The sequence below is a fragment of the Argentina silus genome, assembly GCF_951799395.1.
Source record: "Argentina silus genome assembly, chromosome: 21".
NCBI lineage: Eukaryota > Metazoa > Chordata > Actinopteri > Argentiniformes > Argentinidae > Argentina > Argentina silus.
Genome location: NC_139675.1, coordinates 15,107,325 through 15,127,636, shown reverse-complemented (window position 1 = coordinate 15,127,636; position 20,312 = coordinate 15,107,325). Strand labels below are relative to the sequence as shown.

Here is a 20,312-nt window from a genome sequence, read left to right as displayed (position 1 = left end):
CAATACATAGAACTGTTGTTAAGATAAAAAAAAAGTTATTTTGTCAATATCTAGTCATCCTTTATTCATCAAAATCATATTTGACTTACAAGAGGACAAAGATATACACATACTGTATATTCCCTTATAGATGTATTAGTTAAACCTTGCATGAACGTTCCTAACTTTATTCTGTAATCCATAGAATCAAATCAAAGTTTATTTATATTTATTTATTTTGGTTACATTATCAAAGCCGACTCAAGCTAATTCATGTCAAATTTCTCCCCGCTTCTTTGCGCTGTCACATGCTGCACATATGAGAGAATACATGTTTATGCTCGCTCTACTTATTTAAGGTATGCTCTCTCTTTCCTCTGCCTCCTTCCCCTCTCTCTCTCTCTCTCTCCCCCTCTCTAAATCTCCAAACCCATCTTCTTTCTGACAGCCCCTCCCACTTAACTCCTTCTCAAATTAACATCACTACATCAACAAAGGAAATAAAGTAAAAACAGAGAGACAGGTACCAGAGATGAGTTGAAATGATTGAAAACGTTTTTTGTACAGTCTATAATATGTGTCCTATGCAGTGCAGATAGGGCACTTTGAGCTGTATGGTGCCAGTAAAGAGCCATCAACATTGGCTAGGACATCACTTCAGACTCAAACTCACTTGATCCATATTATAGAAGTGTTGCTAAGTAGAGTGGTACCAGAGATGAATTGAAATTATTGAAAACTATTTCTGTACAGTCCATTATTCTGGGGCAATACTATTTCATCAGGGTAATTAGAAAATAAGATTTTATATTTATCTCATTGTTATATAACAATTACAAACCCTACTGGGGCAATATCATACCAAATATTATACTGTATGTTGATGATTGATATATATTTGTTACGATAATTAGCATATTGTTTGTTGTTCCCTGAACCCTACTTTTGAACCCCACATTTAAACGCTAAATAAAGTTTCTAGCATTCTGACTGCCAATGGTCCATGGTCCTAGGATAGATTTATTTTTCTTATGATGACTGATGGATAGATGATTCACTTACCTAGACAAATGTATTTGTTGTAAGCGGCTTTGGATAAAGGCGTCCGCTAAATGTCAAAAATGTAAATGTAAAAATGTAAGTTTAACTTGGGCCCTCTTATTTGGAAGAAATCCTAATTTACATGCATTTACATTGACCAGGAGAAGGTGGACACGGTTCCACTATTGGAGCTCAGAGAACACAGATTGAGATGTCTTCTGTACTGGGCAGCTAGCTAGCTAGCAAACAAACTCACTCTTGATATGTGTTCTTAAATTAAATTGGTTACTTTTATAAATGTGCTTAAGTATGGCCACAGTGTTTTGGTCCTGGCCCATACTGTACTGTGACTCGTACAAAACAGTAGTTTTACTGTGCTTTACAACAAGACAAATACAACTGTTTCAGAAGAAGGCGCACAACTGAGTTAAATCACAGGACTATTGAGTCAAGAGAGAGAGTGAGGTGCAACCAAGTAGAAAGAGGGGGGTGGGAAGGTATTTTGAAGTCCAAGGGCTGGAGTATTAATGAAATTTGTTTTTATTTGCTGTGTGATATATATGTTATATTATATTATAATTGTTTTGGTGATTAGTGACAGTAGTTAGCTACACTGCTGCATGGCAAAAAACTACTGAAAACAGTACTAAGATTAGAATTTCGCTTATTTAGTTTACTACGACCAAGCTACAGAAAAATGTAGTTAAACTAATAGTTGAGCTACATGTAATGGAATTACTCCCCAACATTGACATTATTTTAATAATAGATCAACTATTGTGGGGTAGAGTAACTTCCCCCAAGCGACGTTCAGATTCACAACCTTCCTCTTGCCAACCAGCCACACTAGCTAGCTGACTACTGCCCCAAGAGACTCATCTCACTTGGTCTGATGCTAACGGGTCTTTTATACAGTAATTACAATATGTACATACTTCTCTATCAATCATGGGGGCACGAAAGTTAAATCCAAACTTGAATTTGCACAGTGAAAGTCTGAGAATACGGATTAAAACATGAAGGAATGGTTTGGCATTTAAAGAATTTAAAGAATATAATTTGCTTAAGCAAGCCTACATAATAATAATAATTATCTCAGTTGACTGTGAGAATAAATTACTGACATTGATTAGGCCTAGAACCACATTACATACATCTCACAGTATGCCGAGATCTTCCCTCCAGAATTTCCTTTCAAAATTGTGCCATCCAATGTTGCGTAGAGTGTGGGAGTATTATGTAATATGTCAAATTGCATTGCTGCAGTCTAAATACATCTGACTACTGTATAACCTTTTTAATATATAATTTGTAATATTTAAAGGAGATGTGTTGATTGCATTGAAAAAGTTGGGTGAAAAAATATGAAATGGTTAGATAATTATATTTTATTTGTCAGCACATCAAACTGCTTTACAACATAACAAAGCTCAATGTTCAGTTCTAAATGTAGGTGTCTAGTTTCTGTATACTAACTGTATTATGCTGTAGATCACAGATAGCTGAAAATACATTGTTCATGGTTATGTAATCAACACATTACATTTATTTGCTATCAATAGTTTAATTTCAAACAAGTTTTACAAGCAAATGTTCTGTAAAATCACCCACAAAGAAGCAAGCAAGCAGTAAATAAGGTGAATGATTGGTTGTTGGTGACAGACCTCCAGCCTACATGTCCCCAGCCGCTGGCTCATACATTGATCCTCCACGGTGTGGAAGTACCCTCCTTTGGAGATGGTGCCTTGGGAAAGAAATGTAATACCATTATTGTTGATCGAGAAAAATAGAGAGACCAAAGCAAATATTTAGCATGTAGACATTAGACATGTTTAGCATGTAGACATTGTACCATGTGGGTGAACTGGCCATGCGGATCCTATCCGAGGTGGCAGGAGAACTCAGGGGGAAACTTTCCCCTAAGCCTCTCTCTCTACGGGCTGCAGCAATGGACTCCTTGATGGCAAAGAAGATGGTGCAGCCAAAGAACACTGTAGACTCACCTATACCCTGTAAGGACATGGCCATCAATAACACGGAATCAAAGTAACTGATTATAGGTGTCTCTGCATATTTTGAGCGAAGGCTTCGCTGAAAACACTTGACATTGGCATGGACAAAGCTCTCATCATGAAAGAAGTGTCAACATTCACACAAGGTGATAGTGATCGTGATATAGTGATCAATGATCAATGAATGATCAATGCGTGATATATAGTGATAGTGATATAGTGATCAATATATTTGTGGGTGTGTCAAGCATTTTGTAATTTGTGTGTGAGTGTGTGTTTCTTTTAAAGTAGAAATTTGGCAATTTGTACAAAAACAGACTGTGTTCAGCTCTTGCACCATACTCACTCAAATCATATTGACAGAATGCACGTCCGATATTGACACATACACAAACAAGAACGCGCGTTTCCCTTGGTGGTACCATAGCTCTCTCATTCGGCACCCAGCCCTGTGACTCCCAGAGTCTGTCCAACCAGGGCTGCCCTGGCTTGTTCTTAGGAACGGCACCTAAACAAACACGGACGCAAAATGCAAGTGGATAGAAGTAATGGTGGTCATATGGTCAGTGACAATGGAGAGACAGGACTTGGCTTTCTCTCTTTCCAGAATTCATTCTGGAAGCTGGGAAGAAGACACTTCACGTCAAGTCTGTGCTCATAGAAATGAACAATGGCAATCTGCACAGGTCTCCAGCATTGGAAATTAAACTTGTCTTTCTTTTCTCTTGTATTGTTATATTCCATTCAAAATGCTACATACCTTGGAAGAAGACATAACCACCGTGTCTTGACTGTCTGCATAGAATTGAGCGACAATGGCAATCTCATCTGTACAGATCTGGATCAAATGAAATAAAAACCAAGTGACACCCACACATGACTCATTAGCATCAGTAGCATTATCATTAAACCTCACATGAACGGGTCGCTTGCTGGCCTAGTCAATTCGTCATGGCCATAACGTTGACTGAATCACTCGGTATCAAATACAGTCACACCGCTTGCTAACATCATATGGTTAGACATGGAAATAAATTGGTCTTTACAACTTCAAAGTCATTATTTCTCTAAACAATATCGAATTACTCAGGGCCGTATATATTATGTGACTTGTCCTGTCGTTAATGCTAGCCGTATTATGAGTTAGCCTAAGCTAACATTAAGAATCAGCATGACCATGTTTAAGACTATGAGGCTGACCATATCAGGGCTAGCTCCAACTCCTAGCGTTAGTTAGTAGCTAGGTAAACAATGTTAAGTTAGCTAGCTAGCTCATCAGAAAGAGTTGGACATGATTGCAAGTTTCACCTAGCATAGGAGACTCACCTTCCAGTTGATTGCTAACTAGCCGCTAACGACGACAGGGTCCAGTCTCTCCCCGCCCAGTTTACCGGTAGCTCCCGGCCTTTGTCTCTGAATATAGCTGAAATTGGCGATCAAAAACATCCAATAAAGTAGCGAAGAAGACAGTCGACGGTGAATACATGTCATCAAATGTTGTGAAAAAGGTATGGCTGCTCTCGGGAAAGTGAATTGTTTGGGACCACGGTGAGGGCACCGAGGTCGCACCCGAGTTCATAGTCAGTCTCGAACCTGCGACCTTTGGATTGCCAACACCCGGAATTGCCTTCCGCGTTAACCGTTACACCACCGAGAACGGATTTCGGACCAGTGTAAAAGGCGGCAGGCTGCCGCCGACAGTAGCCTAGATCTGCTTTTATGGTATGTATACATCTTTTTAATTCACATTATTCTTGTCAAATGAAAAGTGCTTTTGAAATGGAATACAATTCAAAGGGACATAGTAGGCCACCCTCTGCTATACAGCCTTTTTTTTGGTGTCATCTTTATGGGAATATAGATTGGAGTAAGACATGGGTTTTACCCAAAACAGTCGCATTGTACAAGGAGAGGTGTCCTTTACAATAATTCATAGAAGGTAATCAGGTAAAGTCACACGCTTTATCTCCGATACCACTTTTAGACCACAATTTGGACGAAACTTGGGTGAATAATGCGTCTTGCCATACAGACGCACAATTGACAACATTACGGAGATAAAAAATTTTTTTTTTAAAAACACGGTGAACCATTTGAGTTCGTGAACTAAATCATTTCAATATTCTATAGTTTCAATAATTGCGACTAAGTGCAACTACAGTTGTTGTTGTTGTTGTTGTTGTTGTTACCTATACTTATGTATCACCGCATTATGCGGTATTCTTATATTGGTAGGGCAGTTGTTAACGAACGGTTTCATTTCAAGGGGGGGTAGAGAATTGCGCGGTAATGTTGTAATGTTTTAGAAATGGTGAGTATTCTGCCACTTACAGTATCTGAGAGTGCCATGATTAAAAGTGGTTTAAACAAATGTTTTGTTTACTGAAATCTAATTCCTTCATAACAAAGTAAAACCAATCTATTCCTGTGGCCATTTGTTACACTCTGCAGGGCATCAAAGAACCAAGGGCAAGAGAATAGACTGTCACCACCTTGCCTTGTAACTTGCTAGAACTGTATTGGATCAATGATTGTTTATCTATGTTGTTGTCCATCCCCTTTATTGCGTTTACAGACTGTAAGTTATTGGAAGAAATTGTCTGTTGAATAACTAAATAGATTACTACCATTCCAAAATTCAATACTCTGCCTCTGACCCAAGGAAACTATTGTGGGTCTAAATGTGGGTCTAAATGTTCATGCTTTTTATTAGGAACATTTTGAAGAAGAATAAGAACATCATCTCTTAAGCAATTTAATTAAATCCATGTAAGGGAAACAGCATCCATGTGTCTCCTCTGTGTCCTCCTCCGCCTCCTCCTGTAAAACAAACAGAGACTATAGAAGAAGGGAAGAGAGATTATAAAAGAGAGACATGATACACAGTATCTCAACATCAGTGACTTGATGAGTAGAGTGACTATTTCACCTTCTTGCACTCCTGCACCACCTTGGTCTTCTTATCTGAAGTTGCAGCCCTCCCCCTCTTCCACAGACTGCAGAAACTTCTCAGCCTCCTCCAGAGAGAGGACTTCTCTTTGGTGTTACTAGCCATGTCTTCCAACACAGCCGTTTCCATAGTCGTCTTCTCAGGGACAGCTTGCCCAATGAGGGAGAACACATGAATCTCCTCCTCTTCCTGGATACTGGGCAGGGTCTGCTCAGAGCAGCCTGACCCCGCTGACAGGGAAGATCTGGCCCTGTTCTTGGATACCTTCCTCACAATAAGGCTGGTGGGGTACTTCTCCAACATAGGCATTCTTTCCTCACATCGAGGGTAGACGGCAAAGGGCCAGGATATGTCCACGGAGGAGGACTGGCTTAGGATCTCAGGGTCCTCAGCCTCCTTATCATTGGTATCCCAGGTCTCTCTGGGCAGAGGTGGTGCGCTCAGGGAGATTACAGAGGCCAGCAATTGATCAACAGAAGGCCTTGGTCTGTTCAAGGTAGTAGAGGAGTCCAGGACTTCGCTCACCAAGAGCCCAGTGAGGTCACTCACCTCCTGGACAAGTTGAGACATTTCTTCAGAGAGAGTGTCTACAGTAAGAGACTGAAGTGAAGCACTTGGGCTTTCATCCATTGCAAATTGAAAAATCACTAAATAAGACACCAATAAGCTAATAGTATGCAACTACTGTAGTATCAATAATGTACACTGTACGACAAACACTGTAATGTTTAAATTGACCGCAACTGACGAGTAAATCTTGATCCTGACCACTTGACGTCATAATGACGTAAAGTGATTGTATCATAATCAAAGAACACCATGACAACGAAGCTGTCTGGGGACAAACATAGAAGGTTTGTACTATTGTAAGCTCTCTTGGACAGTGTTTCTCAACAGGGGTGCCGCGGCACCCTTGGGTGCCGTCTGGCATCCTTGGGTGCCGTCTGGCATCCTTAGGGGTGCCGCAGAAACGTGGCTGACACTAGGCTAATATAGTGAAATTGAAATAAATGAATGCATCATTTTGGAATCTTTCTTTTAGCTGTATCATACAGTTAAGTAAATCGAGGCACACATCAGAGAAAATAGTTCGGATTAATTTTCTAGTAGCCTACCGACGCTGCAATCAGTGTTTGGAAAGTAGGCTGCATGACGTAGGCAAATACTTTTATTTACAGCGCGCGATATCGGATGAGTTGTCATAGCGTTGTGCAGCGGTTAATTAGCCAGCAGCATGGACAAGTTTTTGAAAAGAAAAGTTCCACAGTCTGATATATCTGAATCTGAGCCCTCAACATCGTCATCGTGTGGTCAGTCAGTGAAGGAGGTAGGCACCTCCAGCAAGATGAAGAAACAACAGTATTGTAACGAACGGCGGGGCAGAGCAGCTTGCCTTAAGCGGGTATCGAACTCGCAACCTTCCGCTTACAAACCGGCCGCGCTAGCCACAACACCAAGAGAGTTAACTCACTTGGCGGAGCTGCTAACGGGCCTTACACAGGGTCGTTACAGTATGATGACAATTACCTCACGTTTGGATTCATCTTCACTGGAGAGCTGTCATGTCCTCTCCCCCTGTGCCTGTTATGTGGTATGAAATTGTCCAACCAGGCAATGGTACCCAGCAAGTTGAAAAGACATCTGACAACCAATCACCCATCACATGCCAACCAAAGTAGGGAATACTTTGTTCGTTTGAAAAGCGAACACAGCCGACAGGAGCAAGTGTGCGAAAGTCTCAAACAATGCACTGGAGGCTAGCTATCTGGTAGCCGAAATAATAGCTAAGGCTAAAAAGCCTCACACCATTGCCAAATCAGTAATAATGCCAGCCTGCATGGCTATTGTAAACAAAATGATAGGCCCACAAGCAGCTAAAGAGATCGCAAAGGTACCACTTTCGAACTCTACCATTGGAAGGCGTATAAATGACATGTCGGCAGACATAGAAGACGTGGTCTTAGAGAAAATAAGGCTATGTGGGAAATTCTCTCTGCAAGTTGATGAATCAACAGACGTGAGTGGCCACGCACAACTTTTGGGATTTGTGAGATTTATTGATGGAGAAGAAATTCGTGAGAATTTTTTATTTTGCAAGTGTTTGCCGCACAAAACAACGGGAGAGGAAATATACCGTGTCACAACAGAGTACCTTGAACAGGGAGGTCTAAGTTGGAAAAATTGTATCAGTGTCTGCACCGATGGCGCTGCTGCGATGACCGGCAATGTCAAAGGTTTCATCAGCAGGATCAGAGCGCAAAACCAAAATGTTCGCACAACGCATTGTTTCCTTCACAGGGAGGCACTGGTTGCCAAGACTTTACCGAAATATCTTTCAGATGTACTGGACAGGGCAGTGGACATAGTTAATTTCATAAAGGCGCTACCGTTAAAGTCCCGTCTTTTTTCCATTCTATGCGAGGAAATGGGAGCCGAGCATCAGAGCTTGTTGCTGCACACGGATGTCCGCTGTCTCTCACGCGGAAAGTGCTTCGACCGACTGTACGAGTTAAGAGAAGAAGTCAGAGTGTTTCTAGCGGGAGAGAATTCTGCATATAACGAGTTCATTGCAGATGCGCAATGGTGCGCGAAACTCGCATACCTGGCCGATATATTTAAGCACCTCAATGAACTTAATTCTAAAATGCAAGGTAAAGAGGAAAATCTACTAAGCTCATCAGACAAATTGCGTGGCTTCAAGTCTAAACTCACTCTCTGGCGCTCTTGTGTGAAACAGGGGAGAGTTTAGATGTTTGCCCTGTACAGTGCACATCCAACCAGCAAAAAACGTTCTGGCCTTATCTCTCAGCATCTGCAAACCCATGACGAGAGATTTAATAAGTATTTTCCAGGTGAGACCTTTGCTGGTTTTGACTGGGTCCGTGACCCTTGGAATTCGCGCGCTTTTGAGAGCGCAGCCGAACTGCCAATGCAGGCACAGGAGCAACTGGCAGAGATGAAAGAAGATCGTACATTAAGGATGAAATTTCAAGATATGACATTGGATACATTTTGGATATCATTGGAAAAGGAATACCCGATAGTGTCAAGTAGTGTCGTTGACATACTGTTACCCTTTTCCACGACATATGTGTGTGAACTGAGCTTTTCGAGCTTAACCTGCATCAAGAACAATAGCGGACGTATGAGCGCGGCTTTGGAATTATTCAAAACAGTGCCCGCTCTAACACTATCAAACAGAATACGCGGGAGAGGTCCACTGTTTGAGGCGAAAAAAGACAGGGTTCCCAGAGGAATAAAAACGAAATAAAAAAGAAATATCCCAGTGTTCCTAACAAAACAAAGAACCCAAAACCATTTCAATGGAAACATCGGACTTTACCTTGGAACGTAGCGGACGCATGAGCGCGGCTTTGGAATTATTCAAAACAGCGCCCGCTCGAGGTCCACTGTTTGAGGCGAAACAAGACAGGGTTCCCAGCGGAAAAATGAATAAAAATAAGTTCCTCACAAAACAAGGAACCCAAAACCATTTCAATCGAAACGATCGGAGTTTACCTTGGAACGTAGCGGACGTATGAGCGCGGCTTTGGAATTATTCAAAACAGCGCCCGCTCTAACAGAGAGGTCCACTGTTTGAGGCGAAAAAAGACAACGTTCCCAGAGGAATAATAACGAAAAAAAAAAGAAATATCCCAGTGTTCCTAACAAAACAAAGAACCCAAAACCATTTCAATGGAAACATCGGACTTTACTGTGGAACGTAGCGGACGTATGAGCGCGGCTTTGGAATTATTCAAAACAGCGCCCGCTCTGTTTGAAGCGAAAAAAGACAACGTTCCCAGACGAATAAAAACGAAATAAAAATGAAATATCCCAGTGTTCCTAACAAAACAAAGAACCCAAAACCATTTCAATGGAAACGATCGGACTTTACTGTGGAACGTAGCGGACGTATGAGCGCGGCTTTGGAATTATTCAAAACAGCGCCCGCTCTAACACGATCTAAGAGAATACGCGGGAGAGGTCCACTGTTTGAGGCGAAAAAAGACAACGTTCCCAGAGGAATAATAACGAAATAAAAATGAAATATCCCAATGTTCCTAACAAAATAAAGGACTCAAAACCATTTCAATGGAAACGATCGGACTTTACCGTGGAACGTAGCGGACGTATGAGCGCGGCTTTGGAATTATTCAAAACAGCGCCCGCTCTAACAGAGAGGTCCACTGTTTGAGGCGAAAAAAGACAACATTCCCAGAGGAATAATAACGAAATAAAAATGAAATATCCCAGTGTTCCTAACAAAACAAAGAACCCAAAACCATTTCAATGGAAACATCGGACTTTACCTTGGAACGTAGCGGACGCATGAGCGCGGCTTTGGAATTATTCAAAACAGCGCCCGCTCGAGGTCCACTGTTTGAGGCGAAAAAAGACAGGGTTCCCAGCGGAAAAATGAATAAAAATGAGTTCCTCACAAAACAAGGAACCCAAAACCATTTCAATCGAAACGATCGGAGTTTACCTTGGAACGTAGCGGACGTATGAGCGCGGCTTTGGAATTATTCAAAACAGCGCCCGCTCTCACACGATCAAAGAGAATACGCGGTAGAGGTCCACTGTTTGAGGCGAAAAAAGACGGTTCCCAGAGGAATAAAAACGAAATAAAAATGAAATATCCCAGTGTTCCTAACAAAACAAAGAAACCAAAACCATTTCAATGAAAACGATCGGACTTTACTGTGGAACGTAGCGGACGTATGAGCGCGGCTTTGGAATTATTCAAAACAGCGCCCGCTCTAACAGAGAGGTCCACTGTTTGAGGCGAAAAAAGACAACGTTCCCAGACGAATAAAAACGAAATAAAAATGAAATATCCCAGTGTTCCTAACAAAACAAAGAACCCAAAACCATTTCAATGGAAACGATCGGACTTTACCGTGGAACGTAGCGGACGTATGAGCACGGCTTTGGAATTATTCAAAACAGCGCCCGCTCTAACACGATCAAAGAGAATACGCGGGAGAGGTCCACTGTTTGAGGCGAAAAAGAGAGCGCCTGAGAGCTGTGGACCAGGAGCTACGTGTGTGTCTGTCATCCATTTCTGCGAGAATAGTGTGTGTGTGTGTGTGTGTGTGTGTATGCGTGCGTGTAAGAGTAGTAGGCTACATGCGTCATGCATTTGTTGTTCGTCAGAGACAGTGTGTGTATTCTAATGATAATCAACATTAAAAAAAAATATATATATATATATAAATTGGGGTGACTTGAGATTTTTCATTCATGCAAAGGGTGCCGCGACTGAAAAAAGGTTGAGAAACACTGCTCTCGGACACTAATCAATAAAGGTATTCTACCTATTTTTTTTGCGTGATATCATGTTTTTTATTTGACATTCCACACATCCATAAATTGTACTGGTAGAAGTACCGTGCCCAGTCGCTAATACAGTTGAAAAACCTGCACAATGTTTCATACCGTCTCCGTTTCTGGGATGATGGGGAAAGCGAAATAATGAACACGTGTCAATTTAATTATAGTGGTATCTAGTTTGACAGCCAAATATCTGCATAATCATGTCAGTGTTACAGCGGTGCGTGCTTGTTTTGATGTCTCCAGTGACGTTCCACTTTACAAGCGTATAGTCAGATTCGTAAATGATATAAGCTAAATGGATCATTGCACTGTAAAACCGAACAGTACAAGCTGGTTAAAAAAGATGAGATGTATTAACTCATAATTTAAAAACGAACTGTTTCAACACAAACGGGCTGAGTCATTTTAACAAATTTCCAGTTTTAAGTTTACAGTCATTTACTTCTTTGATGATTATGATGTATTGTACTCAAATCATCTGACAGCAACTCTTAATCCACGTGATGACGTCACATACGTCCTTACGTGCTTCGACGTGTCTCTCCGGCCAAACTGGAAGTTTGTCCGCCATTACTGCCACACGCGCTTGCGGAACATCTATCATCTTAGATTTTCCTTGGTCGTCCTGCTCTGGTGAGTTATATCTTGGTTTGCATTTCATAATTTGCGTTGAATTACTTTGTTCATTAAATGCATATGTCTCAGTTCAAACCTAGCCAGCGGTTAGCATATCTGCCTCAGTAAAAGTGGAAAAAAATTCAAAAGTTGAAACCAGTATTTTAATTTGTTCCTCCACTGAAGTGGACAGTATTAACGTTATCTTTCATTAATTGTGCATACTTTAAACTTTTTCCACCATTAAACAGCGGCATGTGACAACATTTTTACTTAGCATGCCTGTTTCAGTAATAAAGGTTGCAGCCTGTCTAACTTTTAATTCTCTCTTTCTGTCTGTCTGTCTCTCTCTCTCTCTCTGCAGGCTGAAACTGAAGCAACAGGGCCTTCAATCTGGTATGTCTACTGAACATAATGTCATGTAAAACTTCGCCCCGTTTTCATTCTATATGTTAGAGTCGTAAATCTTTGGGATAATTTTGGTTTTGCAATGGCTTGGAGGTGCAAACTTTGTGCTACTGTCTTTGATAAAAGGACACAGTTGCTTGAACACTATCGTTTGCATCATAGCAATTTCTCCTCAGTCAGTCCATTGCCTTGTCTCTATGATGACTGTGTCTGCACATTTCATTCATTAAATGCATTGAAAACTCACTTAACCCGGTTACATACTCAGACAGTAGTGCAAAGTGACAATCTGGTGGGATGTGTGTCATTTGTCTGTGCTGTGTGTAAAATCAAACAACCTTTTAATGACAAAACTCTTCTTAGTCATTTAAGGACACATTTAAAACAGAATGAGATGGTGGATTGTCCATTCACAAATTGTCACTACCGTACTAATGTGTATTCCTCCTTCAATGCTCACAAAAGTAGGACTCATCCAGACTGTGAAGTCTCAGCTTTTAAGACCGAGATTATCTTGACAGAAACTGACTGCCAACCAGTTCAGAGCCAAGATGAATCTGATGAAGCTGGTCCCTCTTTTCTTGAGCTGGATGCTCCAGAGTGTAATCCTCCTGAGTCTGGATTTGACAGTGGTGAATTGCAAGCTCAACTGAGAAACAACTTGGCTTCTTTGTTCTTGAAAATGCACAGTGTTCTGCATGTATCAGAGATGGCGATACAAAACATAATTGAAAATTTGGCACTAATATTCACATTGTCCAAACCCCTTGTGAGAGACTCAATCATCGAGGTTTTAGGAGAGCATAGTCAGTCTATAAATGATGCTCTTCTTAATGAAATTGTGGAAGCTGTCATGAAAAGTAATGTTTTTGTCAGCACTACTGCTGAGGGTGCAGAGTTGTCCACTGCTAAGCGGAGGAAAGCATTTGTAAGGAGTAACTACCCTCTGGTAATGCCAGTACAGTATGCTGTGGATTCCACTGGGCACACAGCAGTGTATGTTCCAGTACTACAGATGCTTCAAATAATGTTTAAAAATACAGATCTTCTTGACAAGATTCAAGAAGCTAAACCATCACCACCTGGAATGTACATGTCTCATGAAGATGGAACATATTTCAAAGAAAATCCATTGTTGTCAGCAACAGGAGAGTTGAAGTTGTCACTGATTTTGTATGTGGATGACATTGAGCTAGCTAATCCTTTAGGCACAGCTAGGAAGATCCACAAGCTTTGTGCAGTATACTGGTTGCTAGCCAATGTACCCAGTATGTATCGGTCCAGCCTTCATGTCATACAGCTAGCTCTGCTGTGCAAAGTACCTGATTTGCAGAGTTGCGGTTATGAAAGTGTCCTTTCACCTTTGTTGAAAGATTTGAGAACTCGAGCAGGATGGCATCTTTATTGAACCTGTCGGCCAATGTGTAAAAGGCACTGTCATGTGTGTTGCAGCTGATAATTTGGCTGCTCATGGTCTTGCAGGCTTTGTACAGTGCTTCAGAGGAGATTACACCTGCAGATTTTGTGTCTGTACTGCAGCTCAGATACAGTCCAAAGAAGTTTCTGAAGGAGAGTTTTCCATGAGAACAGGGACCTGCCATGATCTTCATGTGCAGAATGTTGTGCAAGGAGAAAATGTGTCTCATTTTGGCGTTAAGGGTGAGTGCGCTCTCAGTAAGACATTGCAGCATTTTCATCCGATTTCTGGTTTCCCGCCTGATATACTTCACGACCTTTTTGAGGGTATTGTGCCAGTGGAGTTGGCCTTGTGCATCCGTGAGATGATTCGTCTGAAGTACTTCACACTTGAATATCTAAACACAAAGATTCGCACATTTCCATATCAGCACTCTGATAGGCTTGACAAACCACATCCAATCCCAAAAACTTTTGCTGCCAAATTAAGCATTGGTGGGAATGGGCCTGAAAATTCCACTCTGCTGAGGTTATTGCCTCTTATGGTAGGAAGTAAAGTTCCTGAAGGAGATGAAACATGGGCCATATTGATGGACCTGAAAGACATTGTGCAGCTGGTGTTGTCCCCATCTTTCACAGAGGAATCCATCCAGTACATGCAGGCTAAAATAAGTGATCACAGACAGGGTCTTCAAGCAGTGTTTCCAGACTTTAAGCTCCGACCCAAACATCATTACATTGAGCATTACCCAGAACTGACAAAGCGTTTTGGGCCACTTGTTAACCTGTGGACCATGAGGTTTGAGGGGAAACATCGGTTTTTCAAGAGGGTGATACACGACACACAGAATTTCAAGAATGTCTTGAAAACTCTTGCAACCAGGCATCAGCATATGATGGCATATCACCTCAATGCGCCATCTTTTTTCAGACCCCACACACAAGCCTCAAGTGTCACCTCGGTCCAAGTCCAAACAGTGCCACAAGTGGCCAAAGACTTCATACAGACAAAGACAGACAGCCAAAACATATACAGTACATCAAAGGTCTCCATAAATGGCACAGAGTTTGCAAAAGGAATGTTTGTTTCTGCAGGCCAGACTGGAGGACTTCCAAAATTCAGCAGAATTGAACATGTACTGCTTGTGAACAACTCTGTGTCTTTTCTTTGCAGGGACTTCGAGTGCTGGTACATTGAGCATTTAAGATCATTTGAGCTGACATCTACAGGCAACTTCTTTGTGCATCAGCTGTCAGACTTAAATGACACAGTAAGCCACACAGCATACATTATTGATGGGCATTTGATGTTGACGCAAAAAAGATTTATTTTGATCAGAGACTTGCAGCATTAAAATGTATTTAGAAGCAGGCACCTGTACTGTACCATAGTGCTGGGCAATATGGACAAAATCAAATATCAAGATATTTTGACAAAATACCCCTATTAATATTTCAACAATATTGTAGGGATGATTGTTTGTGCTTTCACAAAATATTTACACAATGAGTTTTGATAAATAATTATCAGTAATTAGGATATAATGACTAAGTGGGTACAGGGAAATAATAGAACAGCTAGATCAGATTGTAATGCAGCCTTTAAACCAGGAAATGACAAAACTTATGCCATATCACCATATGACCATATCTGGTCTCATATCATGATATCCTTACATTGCCCAGCTCTATTATACAGTCCCTTGAAACAGTGCCCTCTGCTTGAAATAATGACTTGCACCAATCATAAACAATGATTTTCGTTGAAAACTGAAACATGAAGGAAATTGTTGGCAATTCTTTTCAGCCAAATGGTTCTCATTAATGAATTCTGTCTCTCTTTTCCTTCTTAATGATAGGAAATGGCAGCTCAAAACTTCCTTCTTCATGTCCATACCTCCCCAGACATTGTTAGAAAGATGACTTTAAGTTCACGTCCAGAATCTGTGGATGAGCTAAAAATTATGATGAAAGAAAAGTTTAGGCTAGACGAAGACTTTAGCCTAGCATACCAAGATCCAGATTTTGATGGGCAGTTATGTTCACTTGTAGACATTGAAGAACTTCCACAGAAGGCTGTACTGAAAGTGATCAGGTCCGAGAGTGATGCCAGTTCAGTAGCATCAGATGACACAATAATATTGCCTCATGCTATGACTCCAGCCAGGGCTGAAAGATGGCCTGATGTTTTTCCAGTGCCAACTTTTTCTCATGACGTAGAATTCTTACTTGGTGAAGGAAATGCTACATATGAGAGAACAGGGAGAACTCTTAGATTATCTAAGGGACAAAAGCATGATATTCTTGAGAGCCTTGCTAACAAAATGCATAGCTTCACAGCATACCCTGAGGATAAGCACTTGTCAGTGGTAGCAGAAGCACTTGTTACCAAGCATCCCTGTCTTAAAGAGCCAGGATCTCAGACAGGATGGTATGGTTGGAAAAATAGTCTGAAGTTTAAAATGGGAAACTACCGCAGTAAGTTGAGTCGTGCAGGGATTTTTGAGGTAGTTGTAAATTCTGGGAAGAGGAGCAGAAACAACCCAGACAGACAAGCTCCCCATGCTAACATCAAAAGAGCAAAGAGGGCAGAGGTGAATTTCCTCCCTAATTTCCCAAGAGGTGAAGATGCTGCAAGCCTTGAACAAATGAGACTCCAAATCGTGGATGAAGTGAAGATGAGTGACAAGAACCTTCTCCTGATTGGAAAGTTGATGCAGACCACCTTTGCCCTGCGGCGCAAAGAGGTCATCGGTGATGAGCCACTTGTCGGTGAGATCCTGGAACGCTGGCCTGCCCTCAAAATTGAGTCACAGGTAATATGTTTCTTACAACACACATTTGAGTAGATGTATTAAATATAATTATTTTGTGTGGCTGTGTCGGTGAGAACTTAAACAGTCTTACTCTAATATAGATTAATTTTTCTCCAAAAGCTAACAAGTGGCCATAGTATGTCAGTGTACAGGCATTAGTGTGGCAGTTTCCATTGCCATGTGTCTTATTTTTCCTTCTCGGAAAGGACACATATACAATACTCTGATTTAAACAGTCATTTTATTTTTTTTACAGATCTGTGCAGAGTTTCACAGAATCTCAAACATCAACCTGAAGAACTGCTTCTATGCTGAGTTGGATCAACACCCCCCCCATTTTCTGAGCTTGTTCAGGAAGAAAGCTGCACGCACAGGGAAAGTAGCAGAAGTCCTCAGTGAGATCTTCAGGATTTATGACCTCCAGGTACGTTGTGTAAGCTTCTTGGTGCTTGATAATGACGCTACAGTAGAGTTTTCTTTATATTTGGTAGGACTCTGACCTCTAAAGACATAGGAGGGCTCATTGTTATATTACAGTGTTGTGTGGCTATGCTGTCTACCAGCCATAGTAAAGCAAGAATATGTTTTCACACCCAAGGAACAAGTTGACGTCTATGTCAGACGTGCTGCTGTCCTCCGTGCTCTCCCTGCATATTTGCAGGAGAATGACTCCGGATTTCTGAAGCAATGGGATGTAAGTATATTATGGGATGTCAGTATATTATTTTTGGTCAAAGAGTTACATTTTTTCTGTTACTCGAATCTAGAAAATCTAGTGAGTAAATTTGAAAAACTCAAAGGATATGTTTCTTTCCAGAAAGCATGACCTGGTTACTCAAGATAAGAGCTTATATACACACATACACACATACATACATACATACATACATAGTGGCTGTTAAGTATCTTTGGGAAATAGCTGAGGCAGTTTGGGGTCACAGGTAACATCTCTGTTCTTGTCTGCAGATGTCGCAGTCTGATGAACCAAACATCGACGACATACCAGTTGGGCTCCTCTTGATCAGTGCCAATTCAACAGATGCCACATTCTTCTGCCCAGAGAGGATTGCAGTCGTGCTTGAGGGTAACATGGTTATTGATCTCCCCACAATCGCTGACGCATTTGTCATGCTTTTTGCACTGATTTATGCGCTGCATCTAAGTTACCCAAAAGCCTTGGCCAATACATTTGACTTTACCCAGAAAGTCTTGATGGGCCTGGACTCCCTGGAGGATGGGAAGCTGAAGCCTAGGGTGTTGAGCCTTAAAAATGCCATTTTGGCAGTGGAGTAATTTCAAGTGTATGGACAAACAAAAACAAGGTTGCTCCTTTACTTGATACACTTGCACAGGATGCACTTGATAGACCTTTTTTTTCTTTTTTCAAAAACCTCTTAGAGATATGTTTCGACAGTATTCTCAGTGAATTTTGAATGTGTTACTGTTCAAAAGTGATTTTTGATGTAGTGTTTGTACTGTATAACATGTATAGCCATTTCTGTTATTTCTGTGTATAACAGAAATGGCTACAGCAGTACAAATATATTTTTTTGGAAAACAGTTTATGTTTTGGAGTAATGTAAAACAAGTAGCTTCTTAGTAGTGCGTTAATTTTTGCTATACTGTTTGTACTGCTGTAGCCATTTCTGTGATATCGTTAATGTATGGGTGATGATCAATGAACAGAACTGTTTATGATAATATTGGATTTTAAAGGGATAGTTCGGTTTTTTTTACAGGAAGTTGTATGACATCCTCACCATCAGTGTCGTGCATCAACAGTGACTTTTCCCCCACTGCGTCCTGTGAGCAGAGTTCTGGCCCGGTTTTGGTGTTGAAGTAGGGATGATTTTTCTTTTTCTCCCCCCAGAAAAATTGTGTATTCACATATCACATATGTGTTTGTCCACTCATAAATGTGGTGGTTCTTTCCTCCGGCCATTTCCTTAGGCCTTTGCACTGTTTTATAAGTACTACCAGTACTGTATTTTTGATGTTAATGTTGGAGTGTTTGTACTGTATGGAAGTGAATAGGGTTGGAGATATCCTATATATGGTGACAGTTAACGATCAGATATATTGCCATGTTCATAAGCATCTAATTCCTTTTATTTTTATATACATAATGGTTATGGCAATATTGGATTACTATAATTTTGGCATCAGTGTGATGAAATGCCTTGACTTGTCGGGTATTTAAAACCACAAGATTTTTGTTTAAAAATGTTCACGATGTATATCAGTATCATGATAAAACGTACCTGTACCATGAAAGGAGTTCATTGTCCACTTCTAGAAGTGATAATCCTCTTGCCATTTTCCAAAGGTACTTGCACTGTCACTTTGCTGTTACTTGCTGTTACTTAATAAAAGACTAACTTGTATTTAAATTATGTAAGTCTGTTTTTAATGTTTACTCAAAGTATGTTTGTATTTTGTAGTCAAAGGTACTTAATACAATTTATTGTATTATTAAATATCACGTTCATGGAATTTTAAGTTACAACTAAGTGAAATATTTAAGTATATTGAACTTAAATAAGTTAAGTTAATTTAAAGTGAACATTGTCTTGCTAAGAAATTAAATGTTTTCTGTTAAACGTAACAAATATGTTTTAGTTAGTTCTACTTAATTTTAATTAGTACTCTGAAAACAAAAATACTGAGTAGAAATAACAAAATTAAGAAGAGTTTCTTAACTTGAAAAATTTAGTAAGTTTCACTCAAAATTACCTAGTAAAAAGTACTTAACCAAATATGTTTATTTAACCTACAAAATTGAGTAAGTGTCACTTAAAATGTTTTATGTAATCAGTTACAACAATTTTTTTGAGTTGAATTAACTTATCGGGTTTTACAGTGTGGAACGTCCCTACCCTAAACCCTATAGCCTAAACGTAATGCTTTTTTGCCATAATGAGGGTTAGGGTTAGGGTTGATGACATGCAACTGAAAACAGAATACATATAAAAACTATGTTCCTGGACTAGACATGCCTTCCCATATCAGAGGGCAAGGTAAAGCTAAGGTATACTTATCAGGTTCTTCCAGAACTATATGAAGTGTGTATACTCTAATGATTGGGCAAGGGGTTGTTTCTGGACCTTACCCATCGTCATATTGTGTCAAGCAATCTGTCTGTGTGTGTGTGTGTGTGTGTGTGTGTGTGTGTGTGTGTGTGTGTGTGTGTGTGTGTGTGTGTAGTTCAGGCAGAGAACAATCCAAACATGGATGTCACGTCAAAAACAGAGGATGAATTATGATATACACTTGTGAAAAATGGCATAGCAGAGTATTGACAAAGTAACCTGATGGCATCAAGGTGGCATCAGGAGGCATCAAGGTGGCATCAGGGGGCATCAAGGGGCATCAGCTGGTCAAGGTGATGTCTTCCATCTCATCCCATTCAGGTCTTAGCCTTACCAGACATACTGAAGCGTTTAGTAATTTGTGTGTGAGTGTGTGTGTTTCTTTTAAAGCAGAAATTTGGCAATTTGTACACAAACATACTGTGTTCAGCTCTTGCACCATACTCACTCAAATCACATTGATAGAATGCACGTCCGATATTGACACATACACAAACAAGAACGAGCGTTTCCCTTGGTGGCACCATAGCTCTCTCATTCGGCACCCAGCCCTGTGACTCCCAGAGTCCGTCCAACCAGGGCTGCCCTGGCTTGTTCTTAGGAACGGCACCTAAACAAACACGGACGCAAAATGCATGCAGATAGA

General features: G+C 40.6%; 1 protein-coding gene across 2 annotated transcripts; it reads left to right on the top strand.

Moving 5' to 3' along the window:
* The first annotated feature begins 11,908 nt into the window (after nt 1-11,908).
* On the top strand, nt 11,909-18,956 carry LOC310821183 (uncharacterized protein). 2 transcript variants are annotated; one of them, XM_083693123.1, is made up of 7 exons: nt 11,909-11,955; nt 12,302-12,333; nt 14,936-15,032; nt 15,621-16,577; nt 16,834-17,001; nt 17,176-17,271; nt 17,544-18,956. In XM_083693123.1, exons 4-7 carry the CDS (start codon nt 15,624-15,626, stop codon nt 17,868-17,870), a joined length of 1,545 nt encoding a protein of 514 aa, XP_083549249.1. In that variant the 5' UTR covers nt 11,909-11,955; nt 12,302-12,333; nt 14,936-15,032; nt 15,621-15,623; the 3' UTR covers nt 17,871-18,956. The 2 variants fall into 2 exon arrangements, with proteins under 2 accessions (XP_083549249.1, XP_083549248.1); XM_083693122.1 differs by lacking the exons at nt 11,909-11,955; nt 12,302-12,333 and having other exon boundaries at nt 14,295-15,032.
* Nucleotides 18,957-20,312: the final 1,356 nt, after the last annotated feature.

Coding starts and splice junctions, on each gene's coding strand:
- LOC310821183 (XM_083693122.1), top strand. CDS start 14,304: ATGGTAGGAAGTAAAGTTCCTGAAGGAGATGAAACATGGGCCATATTG. Junction 16,578..16,833: donor CCCTCAAAATTGAGTCACAG/GTAATATGTTTC, acceptor TTTTTTTTACAG/ATCTGTGCAGAGTTTCACAG. Junction 17,272..17,543: donor GATTTCTGAAGCAATGGGAT/GTAAGTATATTA, acceptor TCTTGTCTGCAG/ATGTCGCAGTCTGATGAACC.